Consider the following 21,702-nt stretch of genomic DNA (forward strand, 5'->3'; position numbering starts at 1 on the left):
TGAACCCTTGTGCACCCTCAGCTCTGCTACATCAGAGCCGAGGGTGCGCTTGAACCCTTGTGCACACTCTGCTTCATCAAGCTAATAGAATGCATTGGCCAGCGCTGATTGGCCAATGTATTCTATTAGCCTGATGAAGTAGAGCTGAATGTGTGTGCTAAGCACACACATTCAGCTCTACTTCATCGGGCTAATAGAATGCATTGGCCAGCGCTGATTGGCCAGAGTACGGAATTCGGCCAATCAGCACTGGCTCTGCTGGAGGAGGCGGAGTCTAAGATCGCTCCACACCAGTCTCCATTCAGGTCCGACCTTAGACTCCGCCTCCTCCAGCAGAGCCAGCGCTGATTGGCCGAATTCCGTACTCTGGCCAATCAGCACTGGCTAATGCATTGTATTGGCGTGATGAAGCAGTGCTGAATGTGTGTGCTTAGCACACACATTCAGCTCTACTTCATCGGGCTAATAGAATGCATTGGCCAATCAGCGCTGGCCAATGCATTCTATTAGCGTGAACTGAGTTTGCACAGGGGTTCTAGTGCACCCTCGGCTCTGCTACATCAGATTGCTACATCTGATGTAGCAGTGCCGAGTGTGCATCAGATGTGTAGTTGAGCAAAACTGACTCAGCACTGCTAAGTCTCTGCATTCGCATAGGAATGCATAGGCCAGCCTTCGGCCAATCAGCGCTGGCTCTGCGGGAGGAGGCGGAGTCTAAGGTCGGACCTGAATGGAGACTGGTGTGGAGCGATCTTAGACTCAGACTCCTCCAGCAGAGCCAGCGCTGATTGGTCGAGTTCCGTACTCTGGCCAATCAGCACTGGCCAATGCATTTCTATGGGGAAAAGTTAGCTTGCGAAAATCGCAAACTGACAGGGATTTCCATGAAATAAAGTGACTTTTATGCCCCCAGACATGCTTCCCCTGCTGTCCCAGTGTCATTCCAGGGTGTTGGTATCATTTCCTGGGGTGTCATAGTGGACTTGGTGACCCTCCAGACACGAATTTGGGTTTCCCCCTTAACGAGTTTATGTTCCCCATAGACTATAATGGGGTTCGAAACCCATTCGAACACTCGAACAGTGAGCGGCTGTTCGAATCGAATTTCGAACCTCGAACATTTTAGTGTTCGCTCATCTCTACTAACCATCACAAAAAGACGCCTTATGCATCCCCGTACATGGAAATTTTCAAAAATTTTCAAGTGTCAGAATATAGCGATTCCAAGAAACTTCTTTTTATTTTTTTGCAACGTTTTGGATTTTTTTAAGGGGTTAAACCATAAATAAAAATATATGAATTTGGTATCCCTGGAATCGTACCAACCCATAGAATACAGGTGACATGACATCTTGGCTACACAGAGAAGGTCGTAAAAATGAAGCCCGTTAGAAAGATGCAACAATGCAGTTTTGCTCCAATTGCACCCTATTCTGATTTATTTCAAGCTTTCCAGTGTATTGTACAGAATATTAAATGGTACCATTATGGGCGGGTTCACACCAGCGCCCGATCTCCATTCTCCAGGCTTACGTGTCCGGCCGTGAGTGTTTTGTGCTCTCCGCAGCCAAACCTTTTTTTTTAACCGGACACAAAGTACTGTATGTCCCACTCTGTGTCCGGCTAAAAAAAAACGGTTTCGCCGCGGAGAGCAGAAAACGCTCACCGGCGCTCACGGCTGGACACTTTTCAAACCCATTCAAATGAATGGGTTGGAAAAATGACTGCAGGTTTCCGTATCGTGCCCAGTTTCGGCAGGAAACGGAAACCTGCATAACGGAGACCCGGGGTGCAGGTGTAAACCCGCCCTATGAAGTACAATCCATCCTGCTAAAATTAAATCCCCTATATGCTTGTGTGAATGGAAAAATAAACAAGTCATGGGGTTTGGAAGGCCGAGAGTCGAAAACAAAAATTGAAAAATGGGCAGGAGTGGGAAGAACCCTAAGTCTGCTGTAGTAGTACGATGGATAATGGTAAGGAGTTGAGGATTTGCAAATAATCCCCAAGAAATATTGCGATACCAGACCTAGACCATGGACAAGAGTGGTGGATCAGTCACCATCATCTTGTTGACAGTTTCCAAAACTGAACACTGTATAAAACCGGATCCCAGGACAGGCAAGGCTTACCTGGGTTTTCACCTTTCCTCATCTGCTTAGACGGAGGCTCCTCAGTATCCCATGGTGTGGACTGGTTGATAGGCGTCTGACCCCACCTCACACTGGTTGCAAGCAGTTGTCGTTGCGACTGTTTCTCAGCCTTGGACAGTACAGGCGTCTGAAAAATATGAAGTCATTTTATAGGGTTAGATAAAAGCTACTGTATAAAGCAAGGTATATATATATATTTTTTTTTAAATTGAATTCTAAAACAGTTTCAGATTTTAGCAAAAGCTATTGCCCTCTGTTATCAGTTATTTCTGAACTAATGTCTCAATACACAGGAAAGAGATTAACCAGAATCTACAGGTGGAAAGACAAACAAGCTGGTGAGAAGACACCGTTCTGATCAGAAGAAATACAGTCCTATGAAAAAGTTTGGGCACCCCTATTAATCTTAATCATTTTTTGTTCTAAATATTTTGGTGTTTGCAACAGCCATTTCAGTTTGATATATCTAATAACTGATGGACACAGTAATATTTCAGGATTGAAATGAGGTTTATTGTACTAACAGAAAATGTGCAATATGCATTAAACCAAAATTTGACCGATGCAAAAGTATGGGCACCCTTATCATTTTATTGATTTGAATTCCCCTAACTACTTTTTACTGACTTACTGAAGCACAAAATTGGTTTTGTAACCTCAGTGAGCTTTGAACTTCATAGCCAGATGTATCCAATCATAAGAAAAGGTATTTAAGGTGGCCAATTGCAAGTTGATCTCCTATTTGAATCTCCTCTGAAGAGTGGCATCATGGGCTACTCAAAACAACTCTCAAATGATCTGAAAACAAAGATTGTTCAACATAGTTGTTCAGGGGAAGGATACAAAAAGTTGTCTCAGAGATTTAACCTGTCAGTTTCCACTGTGAGGAACATAGTAAGGAAATGGAAGAGCACAGGGACAGTTCTTGTTAAGCCCAGAAGTGGCAGGCCAAGAAAAATATCAGAAAGGCAGAGAAGAAGAATGGTGAGAACAGTCAAGGACAATCCACAGACCACCTCCAAAGAGCTGCAGCATCATCTTGCTGCAGATGGTGTCACTGTGCATCGGTCAACTATACAACGCACTTTGCACAAATAGAAGCTGTATGGGAGAGTGATGAGAAAGAAGCCGTTTCTGCACGTACGCCACAAATAGAGTTGCCTGAGGTATGAAAAAGCACATTTGGACAAGGCAGCTTCATTTTGGAAACAAAAATTGAGTTGTTTGGTTATAAAAAAAAGGCGTTATGCATGGCGTCCAAAAAGAAACAGCATTCCAAGAAAAACACATGCTACCCACTGTAAAATTTGGTGGAGGTTCCATCATGCTTTGGGGCTGTGTGGCCAATGCCGGCATCGGGAATCTTGTTAAAGTTGAGAGTCGCATGGATTCCACTCAGTATCAGCAGATTCTTGAGAATAATGTTCAAGAATCAGTGACGAAGTTGAAGTTACGCCGGGGATGGATATTTCAGCAAGACAATGATCCAAAACACCGCTCCAAATCCTCAGGCATTCATGCAGAGGAACAATTACAATGTTCTGGAATGGCCATCCCAGTCCCCAGACCTGAATATCATTGAACATCTGTGGGATGATTTGAAGCGGGCTGTCCATGCTCGGCGACCATCTAACTTAACTGAACTTGAATTGTTTGTCCAAAATACCTTTATCCAGGATCCAAGAACTGATTAAAAGCTACAGGAAGCGACTAGAGGCTGTTATCTTTGCAAAAGGAGGATCTACTAAATATTAATGTCACTTTTCTGTTGAGGTGCCCATACTTTTGCACCGGTCAAATTTTGGTTTAATGCATATTGCGCATTTTCTGTTAGTACAATAAACCTCATTTCAATCCTGAAATATTACTGTGTCCATCAGTTATTAGATATATCAAACTGAAATGGCTGTTGCAAATACCAAAATATTTAGAACTAAAAATGATTAAGATTAATAGGGGTGCCCAAACTTTTTCATAGGACTGTATATAATTCACACATTGCTGTTCGAATGTAAAAAAAAAAAAATCCTGTTAAATGACAATAAAGTTTATCCTAATAAAAGTTGTAGCTTCACTTAAGGGGTACTCCACTTTGCCTAGTAACTTTGACAAAAGGGTCCCTTAATAAGCTGACCAGAGATTTACCCCCTCCCAAAATCTATAATCTGTAGAGTAACCTGACAGTAAGTGTTTAATTTCCCCACAGTGCCACCACAGGAAAAATAAAGTATTACACAATGTCCATCCAGTCAATGAGTAAAACAGGACAGGATAGGTCTTCCAGAGTGAGAGACACTCATTGTGAGCTCTATCCACTTTGGCCAAGAGACAAGGACCTTGAACAGAGGACGGCGCAATAACTGTACACAAATGAGGGAATCAGTTCAGAATGAACCATATTTGACTCAAATTTTCCAAACGTTTTTCGTACTCAAAACTGAAACTCTGGGGATTATCATCTGTGACCATAAGTGTAAGGGTAAGTTCACATGAGAGTTTTTTGGACTGGAATTTGAAGACCACCAGTAAGCTGGTGTAAGCGGCCATTTTCTTGTGGCCCGGGCATATGCATGCGCTCTGCCCAAGGCCTAGAAGATTGAAACCCAGGACGGAAGAAGACGCAGGGAGAGGGCATTCCAGAAGAAGATGGAGGTGTTGCTGGAGAGTTCTCTCGCAGCATTGGGGACGCCCTCAGTGCTTTTTGAGCGCCAGGGACCGCCCCCAGTGCTGCGAGAGAACTCATTTGCATACCGGACCGGATTTCTACCGAATGGTGGTGCAGAGAAGATGGTGCAGAGTCTTTCTTAAGGCTATTCCTACGTGTTAGTCAGAAAAAAAAGGGTATCCAATGATAGGATCCCTTTAATACAGAGATATGTCCACCTTCCCTCACCTCTCCTGGGCATCCTTACTCTGTTGGGGTCCTATTACACCCTCCTGGGTGATGTCATGCCCCTTGGGGTCACAATCCCAGGTCTCAGCAGTCACAATGGGCACACTGACAATAAGTTGTTTTAATACGGACATCATGTTGTCATTGTACCCCTCTGAGGCCTATGTTTGACATTACCCAGGAGGCCGGAAGAAGACGGCAAGGGAGCGCAGGATGCTGCAAGGATACTCAGAAGAGATGAAGGAAGGGGAGTATATTATGCATATTATGTTTACACACCTTCCCCAGGCCTCCACTTATTACACGGGATTATTCCAGTTCATGATCAACCCGAAACAAATCCTTGGGCCAACGTATCATAATCTAAGAGGAAGCGAATCTTCAGAGGCGATAACAATGGGTTTTAGAATGCGAAGAATCCCTTTAAGAAGGAACATGAAGGAGCGTCGGCGTGTTCTTCTCATCACTCACTGCCGATCCTTCCTCGGTGATGTATTGTGCAGAACGCTGCGGTATCAATAAAATGGAAAGGACCGAGCAATCCTCCCGAGCGCCTATCACGGCATCTTGAGAAGTGGGATCGACATTAAAATGCCCTGCGAGTATATCTGATGAAATATCTGTTTAAATAATCATTTTACTGCCGGAACAAAGGCCGCTTTCTGTCTTCTCAATTCCACTGTTTTATGCGGGGATTGTTTTTTACTCTTCTATAGATATAGATATATATAAAGTGAGCGAGATGATAAGATCTATAAAACATGAGAATTTGTGCAATGAGAAGTGAGAGTTGTGTCGCTGCCGGCTCTACTAACTACAATGGATCAGGCATATTTATTGCAGGAGCCGCTCTATTATATACCCTCATTGTATTCTGCATATGGTGAGCGGAAAGTAATACGGCCAGGGAATTGCTGAAATAGTCCGTCCAGTATATTACATAAGTGCCAGCAAAGCTCCAGCAGGCTCAGGGGCATAACAAGTAACCATGGGGCACTATAACAAAACGTAATAAGGTGGTACCCAATATACCATGACCCAATAAGGCAGCAAGGTCAGAACTTGAAAAGTGTACGATTATTACAGTCTGCTTTATACCCAAGGATAATACACACAGTGATGTCACAGTACAGAGATAATACACACAGTGATGTCACAGTACAGGGATAATACACACAGTGATGTCACAGTACAGGGATAATACACACAGTGATGTCACAGTACAGAGATAATACACACAGTGATGTCACAGTACAGGGGTAATACACACAGTGATATCACAGTACAGAGATAATACACACAGTGATGTCACAGTACAGAGATAATACACACAGTGATGTCACAGTACAGAGATAATACACACAGTGATGTCACAGTACAGGGATAATACACACAGTGATGTTACAGTATAGGGATAATACACACAGTGATGTCACAGTACAGGATAATACACACAGTGATGTCACAGTACAGAGATAATACACACAGTGATGTCACAGTACAGGGGTAATACACACAGTGATATCACAGTACAGAGATAATACACACAGTGATGTCACAGTACAGAGATAATACACACAGTGATGTCACAGTACAGAGATAATACACACAGTGATGTCACAGTACAGGGATAATACACACAGTGATGTTACAGTATAGGGATAATACACACAGTGATGTCACAGTACAGGATAATACACACAGTGATGTCACAGTACAGAGATAATACACACAGTGATGTCACAGTACAGAGATAATACACACAGTGATGTCACAGTACAGAGATAATACACACAGTGATGTCACAGTACAGAGATAATACACACAGTGATGTCACAGTACAGGATAATACACACAGTGATGTCACAGTACAGGATAATACACACAGTGATGTCACAGTACAGGGATAATACACACAGTGATGTCACAGTACAGGATAATACACACAGTGATGTCACAGTACAGGGGTAATACACACAGTGATGTCACAGTACAGGATAATACACACAGTGATGTTACAGTATAGGGATAATACACACAGTGATGTCACAGTACAGGGATAATACACACAGTGATGTTACAGTACAGGGATAATACACACAGTGATGTCACAGTACAGGGATAATACACACAGTGATGTCACAGTACAGGGATAATACACACAGTGATGTCACAGTACAGGATAATACACACAGTGATGTCACAGTACAGGGGTAATACACACAGTGATGTCACAGTACAGAGATAATACACACAGTGATGTCACAGTACAGAGATAATACACACAGTGATGTCACAGTACAGGATAATACACACAGTGATGTTACAATATAGGGATAATACACACAGTGATGTCACAGTACAGGGATAATACACACAGTGATGTCACAGTACAGAGATAATACACACAGTGATGTCACAGTACAGGGGTAATACACACAGTGATGTCACAGTACAGAGATAATACACACAGTGATGTCACAGTACAGGGATAATACACACAGTGATGTCACAGTACAGAGATAATACACACAGTGATGTTACAGTACAGAGATAATACACACAGTGATGTCACAGTACAGGATAATACACACAGTGATGTTACAGTATAGGGATAATACACACAGTGATGTCACAGTACAGGGATAATACACACAGTGATGTCACAGTACAGAGATAATACACACAGTGATGTCACAGTACAGGGGTAATACACACAGTGATGTCACAGTACAGAGATAATACACACAGTGATGTCACAGTACAGGGATAATACACACAGTGATGTCACAGTACAGAGATAATACACACAGTGATGTCACAGTACAGGGATAATACACACAGTGATGTCACAGTACAGGGATAATACACACAGTGATGTCACAGTACAGAGATAATGCACACAGTGATGTCACAGTACAGAGATAATGCACACAGTGATGTCACAGTACAGAGATAATACACAGAGTGATGTCACAGTACAGAGATAATACACACAGTGATGTCACAGTACAGAGATAATACACACAGTGATGTCACAGTACAGAGATAATGCACACAGTGATGTCACAGTACAGAGATAATACACAGAGTGATGTCACAGTACAGAGATAATACACACAGTGATGTCACAGTACAGAGATAATACACACAGTGATGTCACAGTACAGAGATAATACACACAGTGATGTCACAGTACAGAGATAATACACACAGTGATGTCACAGTACAGAGATAATGCACACAGTGATGTCACAGTACAGGGATAATACACACAGTGATGTCACAGTACAGGGATAATACACACAGTGATGTCACAGTACAGAGATAATACACACAGTGATGTCACAGTACAGGGGTAATACACACAGTGATGTCACAGTACAGAGATAATACACACAGTGATGTCACAGTACAGGGATAATACACACAGTGATGTCACAGTACAGAGATAATACACACAGTGATGTCACAGTACAGGGATAATACACACAGTGATGTCACAGTACAGGGATAATACACACAGTGATGTCACAGTACAGAGATAATGCACACAGTGATGTCACAGTACAGAGATAATGCACACAGTGATGTCACAGTACAGAGATAATACACAGAGTGATGTCACAGTACAGAGATAATACACACAGTGATGTCACAGTACAGAGATAATACACACAGTGATGTCACAGTACAGAGATAATACACACAGTGATGTCACAGTACAGAGATAATACACACAGTGATGTCACAGTACAGGATAATACACACAGTGATGTCACAGTACAGAGATAATGCACACAGTGATGTCACAGTACAGAGATAATACACACAGTGATGTCACAGTACAGGGATAATACACACAGTGATGTCACAGTACAGAGATAATACACACAGTGATGTCACAGTACAGAGATAATACACAGAGTGATGTCACAGTACAGAGATAATGCACACAGTGATGTCACAGTACAGAGATAATACACAGAGTGATGTCACAGTACAGAGATAATGCACACAGTGATGTCACAGTACAGGGATAATACACAGAGTGATGTCACAGTACAGAGATAATACACACAGTGATGTCACAGTACAGGTATAATACACACAGTGATGTCACAGTACAGAGATAATACACACAGTGATGTCACAGTACAGGGATAATACACACAGTGATGTCACAGTACAGAGATAATACACACAGTGATGTCACAGTACAGGGAGAATACACACAGTGATGTCACAGAGCACATAACATGCACAGCCAATAGTGATATCACAGAAAAGAAATAATAAACAAAGGACCCTCTTCAAGATCAGATCGTCTCTTTCCCTGCAGGAGTCTATACATACTTGTATTAGGTCCAATTCACATCTGCGTTTGGGCCATTCCGTTCCCTGCAAGCATCACTTCTCTCTCCGCATTTTTTGCGTGAAACCACACAGACCCCACTATAGTCAATGTGGTCTACAGATTTCCTAAGGTAACCGCTTTTTTATGCAGATTAGTTTTCCATTCGGGGGGGCTCCCGGAATGGAAACCCATGCACAGATTTGAACTGGGTCTTACATTGACAGGTCATTGATCTTAATGAAAACTTTGTAATGCTTCACTTCACCTGCGGAGGTGCTCTGGGGAATTTGAACACTTGATTCCAGGTTCCTACACCAGGATAACAGCTTATTGTCAAGGGTCCGGCAAAAATTTTTTTTAACTATCAAGGTTAGAATGAATATACTGTACTGCAGTTAGTGATCCAACACTCAGCTTGCCAATGACTTGGTATTTCCTGACCACGTTGTCTTACACATGTGGGGCCCTCAGAGTAAATATATAAGACCAGCACCACATACTTTGAGACCTATATAGAGGAGAGGGCATTGGGTGGTCCGAGTACTTGGGCGCACATAAATCTGCATCCGAATCTGTACATAGAAATTGTCTCAGAACAGTAGGATCGGCCAACGAGGATACAAAAATAACTAGAAAGTGAATTTACCAGATGCTGGAGACTGAAGCTGCTTTTTTTAAAATTTTTGCACTGTGTTTTCCAGGCAAGCGATAAAACATTGTAATGAGACCCTGGCCCGCTATTCACCCCTCGCCTGCCAATCCCATCTACAAAGCCAGAAAATACTTGAATGAGAAACACATTGGGTTAAAGTAATGGATGAGCAAAACAGAGGGAGCCATTGTCTGCGCCAAACAAGGATCCATTACACGCTATAATATAGGACATCTCAAGGCGATCATGCGTTATTAATGTCAGTAAGAAGGTGACACCGGAAACCTTATAAATCTGACACCGGACTCCAAAAAATCAGGAGAAAACCGTATTAAAATGCCCTGTGTGGGGCTTTAAGGGTGTGTATATTGTTGGAACTAATTTGTTAAGGCTCTGGTGTGTCTGAAATGAAAAGTGAAGCAACATTGCAAGTAGTTTTGGTAAAAAAAACTAGCCTTCTGTTTTGCGTATACAGCGCTGCTACAGAGCTATGTGTCTCCATATAAAAGGTTTGGCAAGGACAGGGATCCATCCCAAACAGAATGATGATCATAATAAGGCTAAGCTTCAGTATCTTGAACAAGCCCAATCTTTTTCTTCTCAGTGGAGACATCTCCAGAGTTGTCTGATGGCACCTTACCACGCTTTACCATTGAAAACACATGCATGCTCAGCCAACCAAGTGTACATGTAGGAAGGTCCTTAAGAACTTCCAAGTAAGTGGCTTACACCTTAAGTGAATGGGACTGAGCTAGTAGTACCTTTACGGGTTAATACAAGGGTATGGAGCTGTATAGTACTGATACACCATGGCTTTGGCAAACAGCTGATCGGTGAGGGTGCCTAGAGTCGAACCCACGATCTGCTACTGAGGACCTATCCTAAGGACCAGTGTTGCATTGAGGTTCCTTGGGCCCACCAGATAAAATGATTCTGAAGGACCGAATGGACTTCTTAAATAGATTGAGGTTCCTTGGGCCCACCAGATAAAATGATTTTGAAGGACCAAATGGACCCTTTAAATGGATTGAAGTTCCTTGGGCCCACCAGATAAAATGATTCTGAAGGACCTAATGGACTCCTTAAATAGATTGAGGTTGCTTGGACCGACCAGATAAAATGATTCTGAAGGACCTAATGGACTCCTTAAATAGATTGAGGTTGCTTGGACCGACCAGATAAAATGATTCTGAAGGACCTAATGGACTCCTTAAATAGATTGAGGTTCCTTGGGCCCACCAGATAAAATGATTCTGAAGGACCTAATGGACTCCTTAAATAGATTGAGGTTCCTTGGGCCCACCAGATAAAATGATTCTGAAGGACCTAATGGACCCTTTAAATGGATTGAGGTTCCTTGGGCCCACCAGATAAAATGATTCTGAAGGACCTAATGAACCCTTTAAATGTGGATGTCTTCTTCTGGATCATTATTGTGGTGTAGCCTGGGCCTATTGGCCGCCCATTGGAGAATTCTCCGGTATTCAGATGGGTCAGTTCAATACTGCTAAGGATAGATCACGGATAGTGAATTTTAAAAGAAGAAGGTTGATTCGTGGTAGACAGATCACTGAGGATCAAGTTTATGGGGGGAGGTTCCTGCTGCAGAAAGATGCCTCCCAGCCATAGAAAAAGTAGCCTAAGCTTTCCTCTTTCATCATACTTCACTTCCACTAACCCTAGAGCAGCGAGAAGGAGAGGGAGACAAAACTGCTGCCTCCTAGGACACAACTAGAGGTCGTTTTAACCCTTTGTTTTTATTATATTTTGTCATTTCTTTGTAATTTAAGTGAAGATTCACAAATACAATTCTAGATTTTTCTGCTCAGTCTAGTCCTTAATTTATTTGCATTAAACAGGATGGCGCCGGCGGATGCATAATGATAGAAATTTTCATCCTGACACTCTCCCCTAAACCAGAATATTGTTTATCTCCCGCTAAGTGAATGTGGCGGTAATTCATCACAATGGTAGAAGTCACTTGGGAAATAATTAGTGAAGAGAGGATGGCACACGGGCCGGGGACGTGGCAAGAAAATAATAATCATAATCTGACAGTTATGGACCCGCCGTCTCATAGACAGATACAAAGAGATCATAGTGACATCACTACTGAAGCAGGCAGCCCGGAAACCCACGCAGCCCCTATGGACGCTCCTTCAAGGGCAAGTGTCAGTGAAGGTCATTGAGTGTCACGCATAGATCGGTCATAGCCATGTCTGGCTCACATCGTAGTCACGCGTGTCACACATCTCATACAGAAACTTATTTAGTGACTAATTTACTAATGAGGTTCCTTCATATGAGGCGAGAATTTCTACGACTGTCACATTGCTATATGGGAGGGTCTGCTGTTCTAGTATTGTACACCAGGTGGCGGGCTATAAAATCTCGGCAAGGTCACTTTTGATGCTCTATTAAGATCATGGCCAATGGTGGTCTCAAAGGGATTTTACCAGCAAAGAACATTTCTCACCTGTTCCTACAGTAGGTCAGCTGCTGATGTACAGTATATGAGGCGGGGGAGTGCGTGCCCCCTCATCTATACATGTCTACGGGAGACCGGGAAATGGTCAAATGTGTCTGTGATATATTCTGGATTATGTGATTGTAATTCAAGGTAGAAGAGTTATGTATATTAGCTATCATTTAACTATCATATCTATCTACTATCTATCTATCTATCTATCTATCTATCTATCTATCTATAATCTATCTATCTATCTATCTATCATCTATCTATCTATCTATCTATCTATCTATCTATCTCCTATCTATCTATCTATCTATCTATCTATCTATCTCCTATCTATCTATCTATCTATCTATCTATCTATCTATCTCCTATCTATCTATCTATCTATCTATCTATCTATCTATCTATCTCCTATCTATCTATCTATCTATCTATCTATCTATCTATCTATCTATCATCTATCTATCTATCTCCTATCTATCTATCTATCTATCTATCTATTTATCTATCTCCTATCTATCTATCTATCTATCTATCTATCTATCTATCTCCTATCTATCTATCTATCTATCTATCTATCTATCTATCTATTATCTATCTATCTATCTATCTATCTATCTCCTATCTCTCTCTCTATCTCCTATCTATCTATTTATCTATCTCCTATCTATCTATCTATCTATCTATCTATCTATCATCTATCTATCTCCTATCTATCTATCTATCTATCTATCTATCTATCTATCATCTATCTATCTATCTATCTATCTATCTATCTATCATCTATCTATCTATCTATCTATCTATCTCCTATCTCTCTCTCTCTATCTCCTATCTATCTATTTATCTATCTCCTATCTATCTATCTATCTATCTATCTATCTATCTATCTATCTATCTATCTATCATCTATCTATCTATCTATCTATCTATCTATCTATCTATCCATCCATCCATCCATCTATCCATCCATATACAGTGTATTTCCAGCAGGTCTATGATGCCACTAATGGGTCTGATGGATATCTCGGGGACGGCCATGGTATACAGTCTGCACAGCATTGATTGAAAGGATAGTTTGTTTTTCTGCTTGAAGTATCCGGAGGGATTTCATTACAATCAGATTGTCAGGGTAGATGGATAATACTCGCTCCATATAATCACAGGCCACATATGAAATCAATGAGGCTGTGGACTGGATAATGTGTTAAAGGACAATGAGTGAGAGTCACCTAGAGCAGGCCGGTAGCTCAGGGAGACATGGCCACGTGCCCCGTCCTCCCGTCTAATGATCTATTGTGTCATTTACATCCACATAACTAGGTTACTCATGGTGTGATGCTCCAGGGCCTTCACATCTACAGGTTAGTATTTTAATTCTGTATTATTTCTACATTTTCTCTTGAAGGCAGAACATTATGGATAGTGCAGTAAATCCCGGCCTACATTCATTTGTCTTTTATTGAAAGGAAATCAAACGTATGAATCTTATAAACCGCCCCTTTACAACTGTGTATGCGGTACATCACCCCATACAACCTCCATAGCTGTCAACTCAACGTCGACGCTTGTTCTTGATTCCCACACATGCACTTGACTTGGACATCACAGCCATGACACTATTACATTGCTAGAGGGTCTACAAAGAGTGTCCTACTCCATGGAAGACCTTGCACGTCCATGCATTACATGACTTTAATGAGAATTGTGTAATACTTTAATTCTCCTGTGGTGGCACTGCAGGGAATTTGAACACTTGTAGCCAAGTTGTCCCTCTGATCGCTAGAGATCTCAGCAGAGGTAAATCTATTCAGCTCTACATAGGATGACCTGTTTCACAAAAAAGTCCAAAAAATGGCAGCCATTAAACCTCTGTCGATTTTGGCAGATCACACAACCATCTCATATCCAATTATTTTGTGCTAAGGGGGATTAGCCGCTACCAGAGATGTCTGACAATATGTTAAACTGTCCATACACAGAAAGCTATTGGTGGAACACTTGCTTAGTAAATGGCTATTCCTCCTGTCTTTCCCATACACATGCATGCTCACAATTCTTTTAAATAGAGAGGAAATAGAAAATTGTTACCAGTTACCTCTGGCTTACCTTCCCTTAAAACAAAAGGATCGGGCCTATTGAAATACATCTGCCTGATCCTTATCTACTGTCCTCTGGAAAGAGTCTTGAGCTCCCTCAAACCATCAGATAGTTGACTGGTCTCACTAACATGGTTGGGTTTGGTTTGGCCAGATTGAAAAGATCTGCATGCTTGGCCAATCAAAGTGCGTATGGGACTTCGTCAGGCACATGCACACTCGTCCTTCGCGTGCAAATCTTTTCAGCGACGAGAGGGTAGTAAGTCATGTCAGACATCTCCGCCAGCAGCTTAACTTCCCCTAGGACAGAAGGATGGCGCATATTGAAATACAGGTGCCTGATCCTCAGCATCAAAACCTGACATTTGGGAAGAGTCAACATTAAATAGTTGACTGGTCTTGCTAAAATTTGGGGGATTGGTATGGCCCTCTTTAAGGCTTATCCACTCACTTGCTTGCTTGCCCAAGCTGGGTGTGCACGTGTAGGGAGGAATAGCTGTCACTAACAAGAATTCAGCCAAAAGTTGCCTAAAGCATATGGTTGTCCATAGTTATGATACTGAACGTAGCTTTGGGTTGGATTGACTCTTGAATAATCTCTGCTAGAGATGGGCGTACCGACGTGTACCGATCCAGTTTTGACCTTAATATTCCAAATTATTTGGAGATTCGTCTCGGTGAACTACAATGGCCGCCACATCATACTCTGACGTGGAGTTCCCACCTCTTTTGGGCCTCTTTCGCGACTTCCTTCCTGTGAGGTCATGCGCCCGGGGGTCACCACCGAGTCCTGTTATTTAGGTCACCAGATTCGCCCTGCTCTTCTCTCTGCAGACACGCCATATCAAGGATCCTCCATCGATCACGGCCATGGCCTAGGCCTCGCTCTCAGAACCCTCTACCCAGTTACAAGAAGCGATAAGATATCTTGAAGACGCAGGTCACAAAACACTTACAGAGCGGAGCCGAAAAATCCAGTATGATATTAATAAGAGCCTCATTTATAATACATTACTCAGCCTCATAAAGTGCATCGCATTTATTGACTTCCATCCCCGTTCCTAGGACTAGCCGGTGGAATAGAAAATATGAAGACAAGACTCTTACTTATTATCAAATCTCCATGACTCTGGCAGATTGTCAATAAGTTTGAGGCCTGCTATTTTTTCTATAATTGACACCGGTGCCTTGAAGGTAACCTCTGAATGGAAGACGTAACAAAGAGGATTATTTAAACATCACGGTTTGCGGCGGCTGGCAGCTACAAAGGCGCCGCGAGACGTCTCTTTGCCCCGTTTTGTGGCGGTATCTCTGGAGATGTTATTATTGACTGAATACATCTACGGAAAAATACATATATATTTATAATGACCCCGTAGTAGCGGTGATTGCTTTATACCGCCTCATGGTGCACGGCTATATTTTACTGACAAACAAGAAGACTAATGCATAAGTCATGTCCTGTTGTTCTCTGGGATATAATGGCTTCTACGGAATGACGGATAAAGCCTGTATATATCTTACTATTTACAGTCTCTGCCATGAATATTATAGAGGAGGATTGTAGGACGCCATCATTTTGGTAGATTCCAATTGTTCATATACATTGCATATACAGTCACTACTTCTCTGCACTACCCCGCTATCAGGGTGACAGTGTCCATTGTTTGGGGATCCCTCATCTTATTCTATTTTAAAGGGTCCAAATAACAGGATGCATCAATGTAAAACACTTCCTAATATGTATCTTGTTTAAATTTGGCACCGTTTATCTGATTTATTTTCTGGTTATTGACCACAGCTGTGACATTTCGTTTACAAACTCACTACCATTCCCTGTGAGCAGTTCAGCCAGCAAATGAAACGTCACAGCAGCGTGTAACCTGTTCACGCCACTCATACTGACATGAGAGTGATTTACTAATGCAGGGCTGCATGGACTGAAAAACTACTGTGACCCAACACAGACCTCAGGGAGGGAGTTTGCACACAGGTGTTGTATATTCCTGGTGATTTCATTCCTGGGGAGAGTAGAGAAGAGAGGGGTACACAGAGAGTAAGAACAAGCAGATGAATTATGGGAAATACTGTTTGCTCACAGATTCAATGCATGTAAATGGGAGGACACAGGTAAGTGAATATAATGGTGAGGCAGGAAGCTGTCGGCTTCCTGCTTCACCATTTTGGCCCCCATCTCTGCTCTGGGAAATATAGGTGGGTTTTGATGACATCCTTCAATGCTCCAGAGCAGAGACGGCTGACAGAACAGCAGGGGAAGGGGGCGAGGTGAGTATTAGGTTTTTTTTGTTTGTTTTTTTTTATGTTTGCCTGGTAGCAGGAGAGGGACATAATATAATGGGGGCAACTGGAGGGGGGACATTAAACTGTGAGGTAGCTGGAGATGGGAGGGGCATTATACTGTGGGGCAGCTGGCGAGGGGCATTAAACTGTGGGAGTAGCTGGAGGAGGACATTATACTATGGGGCAAATAGGAGGGGACATTAGACTGTGGGGGCAGCTGGTGGGGGGCATTAAACTGGAGAGGGCATTATACTGTGGGGAGAATTGAAGGAGGACAGGGCAACTGGAGGGGATATTATAATGTAGGGACATATTATGGGGACTTGAGAGGCACAAAGAGAAATGACTGGGAATCGGCATTGTTAATGCCAGTCTTCACAACCCCGCTTTTGGCGGAGGGTCTTATTTATGACCAGATACACGCCTCCTTATAACAGAGGCACATCTTTCCCGGATTGTGCACCCAACTAGTCCAGTCATACCGCAGGCAGATTTTTGGCGGTTTCTGTGGTGGAGTCTAGAATACGTGTGAACTTAGCCTTACCTAGCCATCTCAATTTGCCCTGGTCAAAATCACTCCAATCCTTACACTTGTCCAATTTCAAGAATTAACAATTTACTTGCTGAATTCTATGTCCCATTCCTTGCTATAAGCACTCAAGTTTAACGTATTGACTTTACTGGTCATTGGTCTTAATCTTATGGCTGATTGATATATAGTTCAATGATGACATCATCGAACGTATCCCGTTATGTACAGTCCTATGAAAAAGTTTGGGCACCCCTATTAATCTTAATCATTTTTAGTTCTAAATATTTTGGTATTTGCAACAGCCATTTCAGTTTGATATATCTAATAACTGATGGACACAGTAATATTTCAGGATTGAAATGAGGTTTATTGTACTAACAGAAAATGTGCAATATGCATTAAACCAAAATTTGACCGCTGCAAAAGTATGGGCACCTCAACAGAAAAGTGACATTAATATTTAGTAGATCCTCCTTTTGCAAAGATAACAGCCTCTAGTCGCTTCCTGTAGCTTTTAATCAGTTCCTGGATCCTGGATAAAGGTATTTTGGACAAACAATTCAAGTTCAGTTAAGTTAGATGGTCGCCGAGCATGGACAGCCCGCTTCAAATCATCCCACAGATGTTCAATGATATTCAGGTCTGGGGACTGGGATGGCCATTCCAGAACATTGTAATTGTTCCTCTGCATGAATGCCTGAGTTGATTTGGAGCGGTGTTTTGGATCATTGTCTTGCTGAAATATCCATCCCCGGCGTAACTTCAACTTCGTCACTGATTCTTGAACATTATTCTCAAGAATCTGCTGATACTGAGTGGAATCCATGCGACCCTCAACTTTAACAAGATTCCCGATGCCGGCATTGGCCACACAGCCCCAAAGCATGATGGAACCTCCACCAAATTTTACAGTGGGTAGCATGTGTTTTTCTTGGAATGCTGTTTCTTTTTGGACGCCATGCATAACGCCTTTTTTTATAACCAAACAACTCAATTTTTGTTTCCAAAATGAAGCTGCCTTGTCCAAATGTGCTTTTTCATACCTCAGGCAACTCTATTTGTGGCGTACGTGCAGAAACGGCTTCTTTCTCATCACTCTCCCATACAGCTTCTCCTTGTGTAAAGTGCGCTGTATAGTTGACCGATGCACAGTGACACCATCTGCAGCAAGATGATGCTGCAGCTCTTTGGAGGTGGTCTGTGGATTGTCCTTGACTGTTCTCACCATTCTTCTTCTCTGCCTTTCTGATATTTTTCTTGGCCTGCCACTTCTGGGCTTAACAAGAACTGTCCCTGTGGTCTTCCATTTCCTTACTATGTTCCTCACAGTGGAAACTGACAGGTTAAATCTCTGAGACAACTTTTTGTATCCTTCCCCTGAACAACTATGTTGAACAATCTTTGTTTTCAGATCATTTGAGAGTTGTTTTGAGTAGCCCATGATGCCACTCTTCAGAGGAGATTCAAATAGGAGATCAACTTGCAATTGGCCACCTTAAATACCTTTTCTCATGATTGGATACATCTGGCTATGAAGTTCAAAGCTCACTGAGGTTACAAAACCAATTTTGTGCTTCAGTAAGTCAGTAAAAAGTAGTTAGGGGAATTCAAATCAATAAAATGATAAGGGTGCCCATACTTTTGCATCGGTCAAATTTTGGTTTAATGCATATTGCACATTTTCTGTTAGTACAATAAACCTCATTTCAATCCTGAAATATTACTGTGTCCATCAGTTATTACCGTATTTTCCGGACTATAAGGCGCACATAAAAACCTATGATTTCCTCAGAAATCGTAAGTGCGGCTTATAGTCCGGTGCGCCTTATATATGATTGGAAGCGGCGGCAAAGTCTGCGTGCCGCTTACATACATACATAAAAGGCACCGTAAGGGTGCATTCACACTACGGAACGCCGGCGTGTATCACAGCCGTACACGCCGGCGTTACAGCAGGGCTGCCGGACACTTCCCATTCATTTCTATGGGAGCCGGCATGCGAGCGCTCCCCATAGAAATGAATGGACAGACACTTCCCATTCATTTCTATAGGAGCCGGCATGCGAGCGCTCCCCATAGAAATGAATGGAAAAAAGCAGTCCATTCATTTCTATGGGGAGCGCTCGCATGCCGGCTCCCATAGAAATGAATGGGAAGTGTCCGGCAGCCCTGCTGTCACGCTGAAACAGAACGTGAAACTTACCCAGCGGTGCAGGGCGGGCGGGCATTCAGGCCTCCTCTTCCTCCGATGTCCTGACCACTTCCTCCGGCGCTCGCGAACTAATGGCCTGGGCGCATGCGCAATATCATAATGCTTCTACTACTGCGCATGCGCCCAGGCCATTATCAGCGAGCAGCGGAGGAGGAGGACGGAACATCGGAGGAAGAGGAGACCTGAATGCCCGCCCGCCCTGCACCGCTCGGTAAGTTTCACAACATTACGGTTGGGCTCTATCAGCATGATTTTGCTGATAGAGCCCCTCCTCGCCTGCCGAGCGCTTCCAATAGAAGCGGCTGGCACGCGGGGGGTTAAGCGGCCGCTGGCAAAGTCTGCCTGCTGCCGCTTTCAATAACATATAATGCGCACCGGACTGCGGCTTATAGTCCGGTGCGCCTTATATATGAACCGAGACGGACTATAAGGCGCTCATGGGCAATGCGGCTTATAGTCCAGTGCGCCTTATAGTCCGTAAAATACGGTAGATATATCAAACTGAAATGGCTGTTGCAAACACCAAAATATTTACAACAAAAAATGATTAAGATTAATAGGGTGCCCAAACTTTTTCATAGGACTGTATCCACCACAGTAATAGCCAAACCAAGTGACTCTGGAAATGTGCACAAACCTCAAAGGGCTTAATGACAAACTCAGCTCTGCTACATCTGCGCATCAAACTTGTCATCTGCGAGTCTCAGCAGAGGTGTCGCGCCTCCGTCTTCTCCGCAGAAGTACTCTGCAACTTTCTTTGTGGTGTTAAATAACATCAAAGGCTGTTTTCTTGCAGCGAGACATGTAAGAGCCAGATGTTATGTGTATTCCAGCAATGTCAAGTGGGTTTTATTAAGCCTGGTTCAGAAGCGAGCCCGGGCACCACGTGATATCGCCCTGGTATGATGTGGCGGGCATTTTGGAGGAGTGTAATGGTGATCTTAAGAAAATAAACTACATGAAAAGGCTGTCAGAAAACACTTGTAGCCGTCAGATTTCTTCCTTTCCAGCCGAGTTCATCAAAGACACTTAGCCCTGGGCACAGAACAGAAAACTAAATAACACAGAACTTTAAGGAACCTTGAACTCACTTCAGTCAGACGTCTTCTAAGAGTATATTACAACCTTTGCTTCCGATTCCAGTATATACCCATATACACACAGTGTGAATGCTGCGCGTTCTGGGTAGATTAAAGGGAGAATATCTAGTCCAATATACCTCCAAAATCAATATTAGCACCATGTAGGGATCTTAAATAGATGCCTTTCATCATAATGCATAATGGATATGCAAATCAGCCTGTAAGTGCACTGGGGGCGGAGCCTGACTAGACAGAGTTGGTGACTAATTAAATTTCAGTAGGTAGGTAGTAACAAGGGTCGTCTTCTGTACATTAAGTAGGAAGACCATGTAATACATGGTGGTAAAGAGACCCCCAGAGCGGGACCTGGTATTTCCAGTAGGACCTGAGCTGGGCATCACCACCTGAAGGACTCATATGCCACCAAGTGTATTAGGCTGGTAAAAGTGGCATTATACTGTGTGGGGCCAGCAAAGGGGGCATTATTCTGTGTGGGGCCAACAAAGGGGGCAATATACTGTGTGGGGCCAGCAAAGGGGGCATTATACTGTGGTGGCGTCAGTAAAGAGGGCATTATACTGTGGTAGGATCAGTAAAGGGGGCAGTATACTGTGGTGGGGTCAGTAAAGAGGGCATTATACTGTGGTAGGATTAATAAAGGGGGCATTATGCTGTGTGGGGATCAGTAAAGGGGGCTTTATGCTGTGTGGGGATCAGTAAAGAGGGCATTATACTGTGTGGGGATCAGTAAATGGGGCATTATAGTGTGGTGGGATCAGTAAAGGGGGCATTATACTGTGGCAGGATCAGTAAAGGGGGCATTATACTGTGTTAGACTCAGTGAAGTGGGCATTATACTGTGTTAGACTCAGTGAAGTGGGCATTATACTGTGGTGGGATCAGTAAAGAGGGCGTTATACTCTAGTAGGATCAATAAAGGGGGAA

General features: G+C 42.9%; 1 protein-coding gene across 3 annotated transcripts in view; it reads right to left on the reverse strand.

Moving 5' to 3' along the window:
- The window catches only part of KLHL29 (kelch like family member 29), a 748,452-nt gene that overhangs the window by 245,024 nt on the left and 481,726 nt on the right, over positions 1 to 21,702 (reverse strand). For all 3 annotated transcript variants that reach the window (XR_012715345.1, XM_075269192.1, XM_075269191.1), the window contains exon 5: positions 2,133 to 2,280. Coding sequence is in view for 2 of the 3 variants with exons in the window: in XM_075269192.1 (XP_075125293.1) it covers positions 2,133 to 2,280 (148 nt within the window). In the remaining variant the exon portion in view is untranslated. The remainder of the gene's footprint in view (positions 1 to 2,132; positions 2,281 to 21,702) is intronic.

This window comes from Leptodactylus fuscus, chromosome 3 (genome assembly GCF_031893055.1).
Source record: "Leptodactylus fuscus isolate aLepFus1 chromosome 3, aLepFus1.hap2, whole genome shotgun sequence".
Classification (NCBI taxonomy): Eukaryota; Metazoa; Chordata; class Amphibia; order Anura; family Leptodactylidae; genus Leptodactylus; species Leptodactylus fuscus.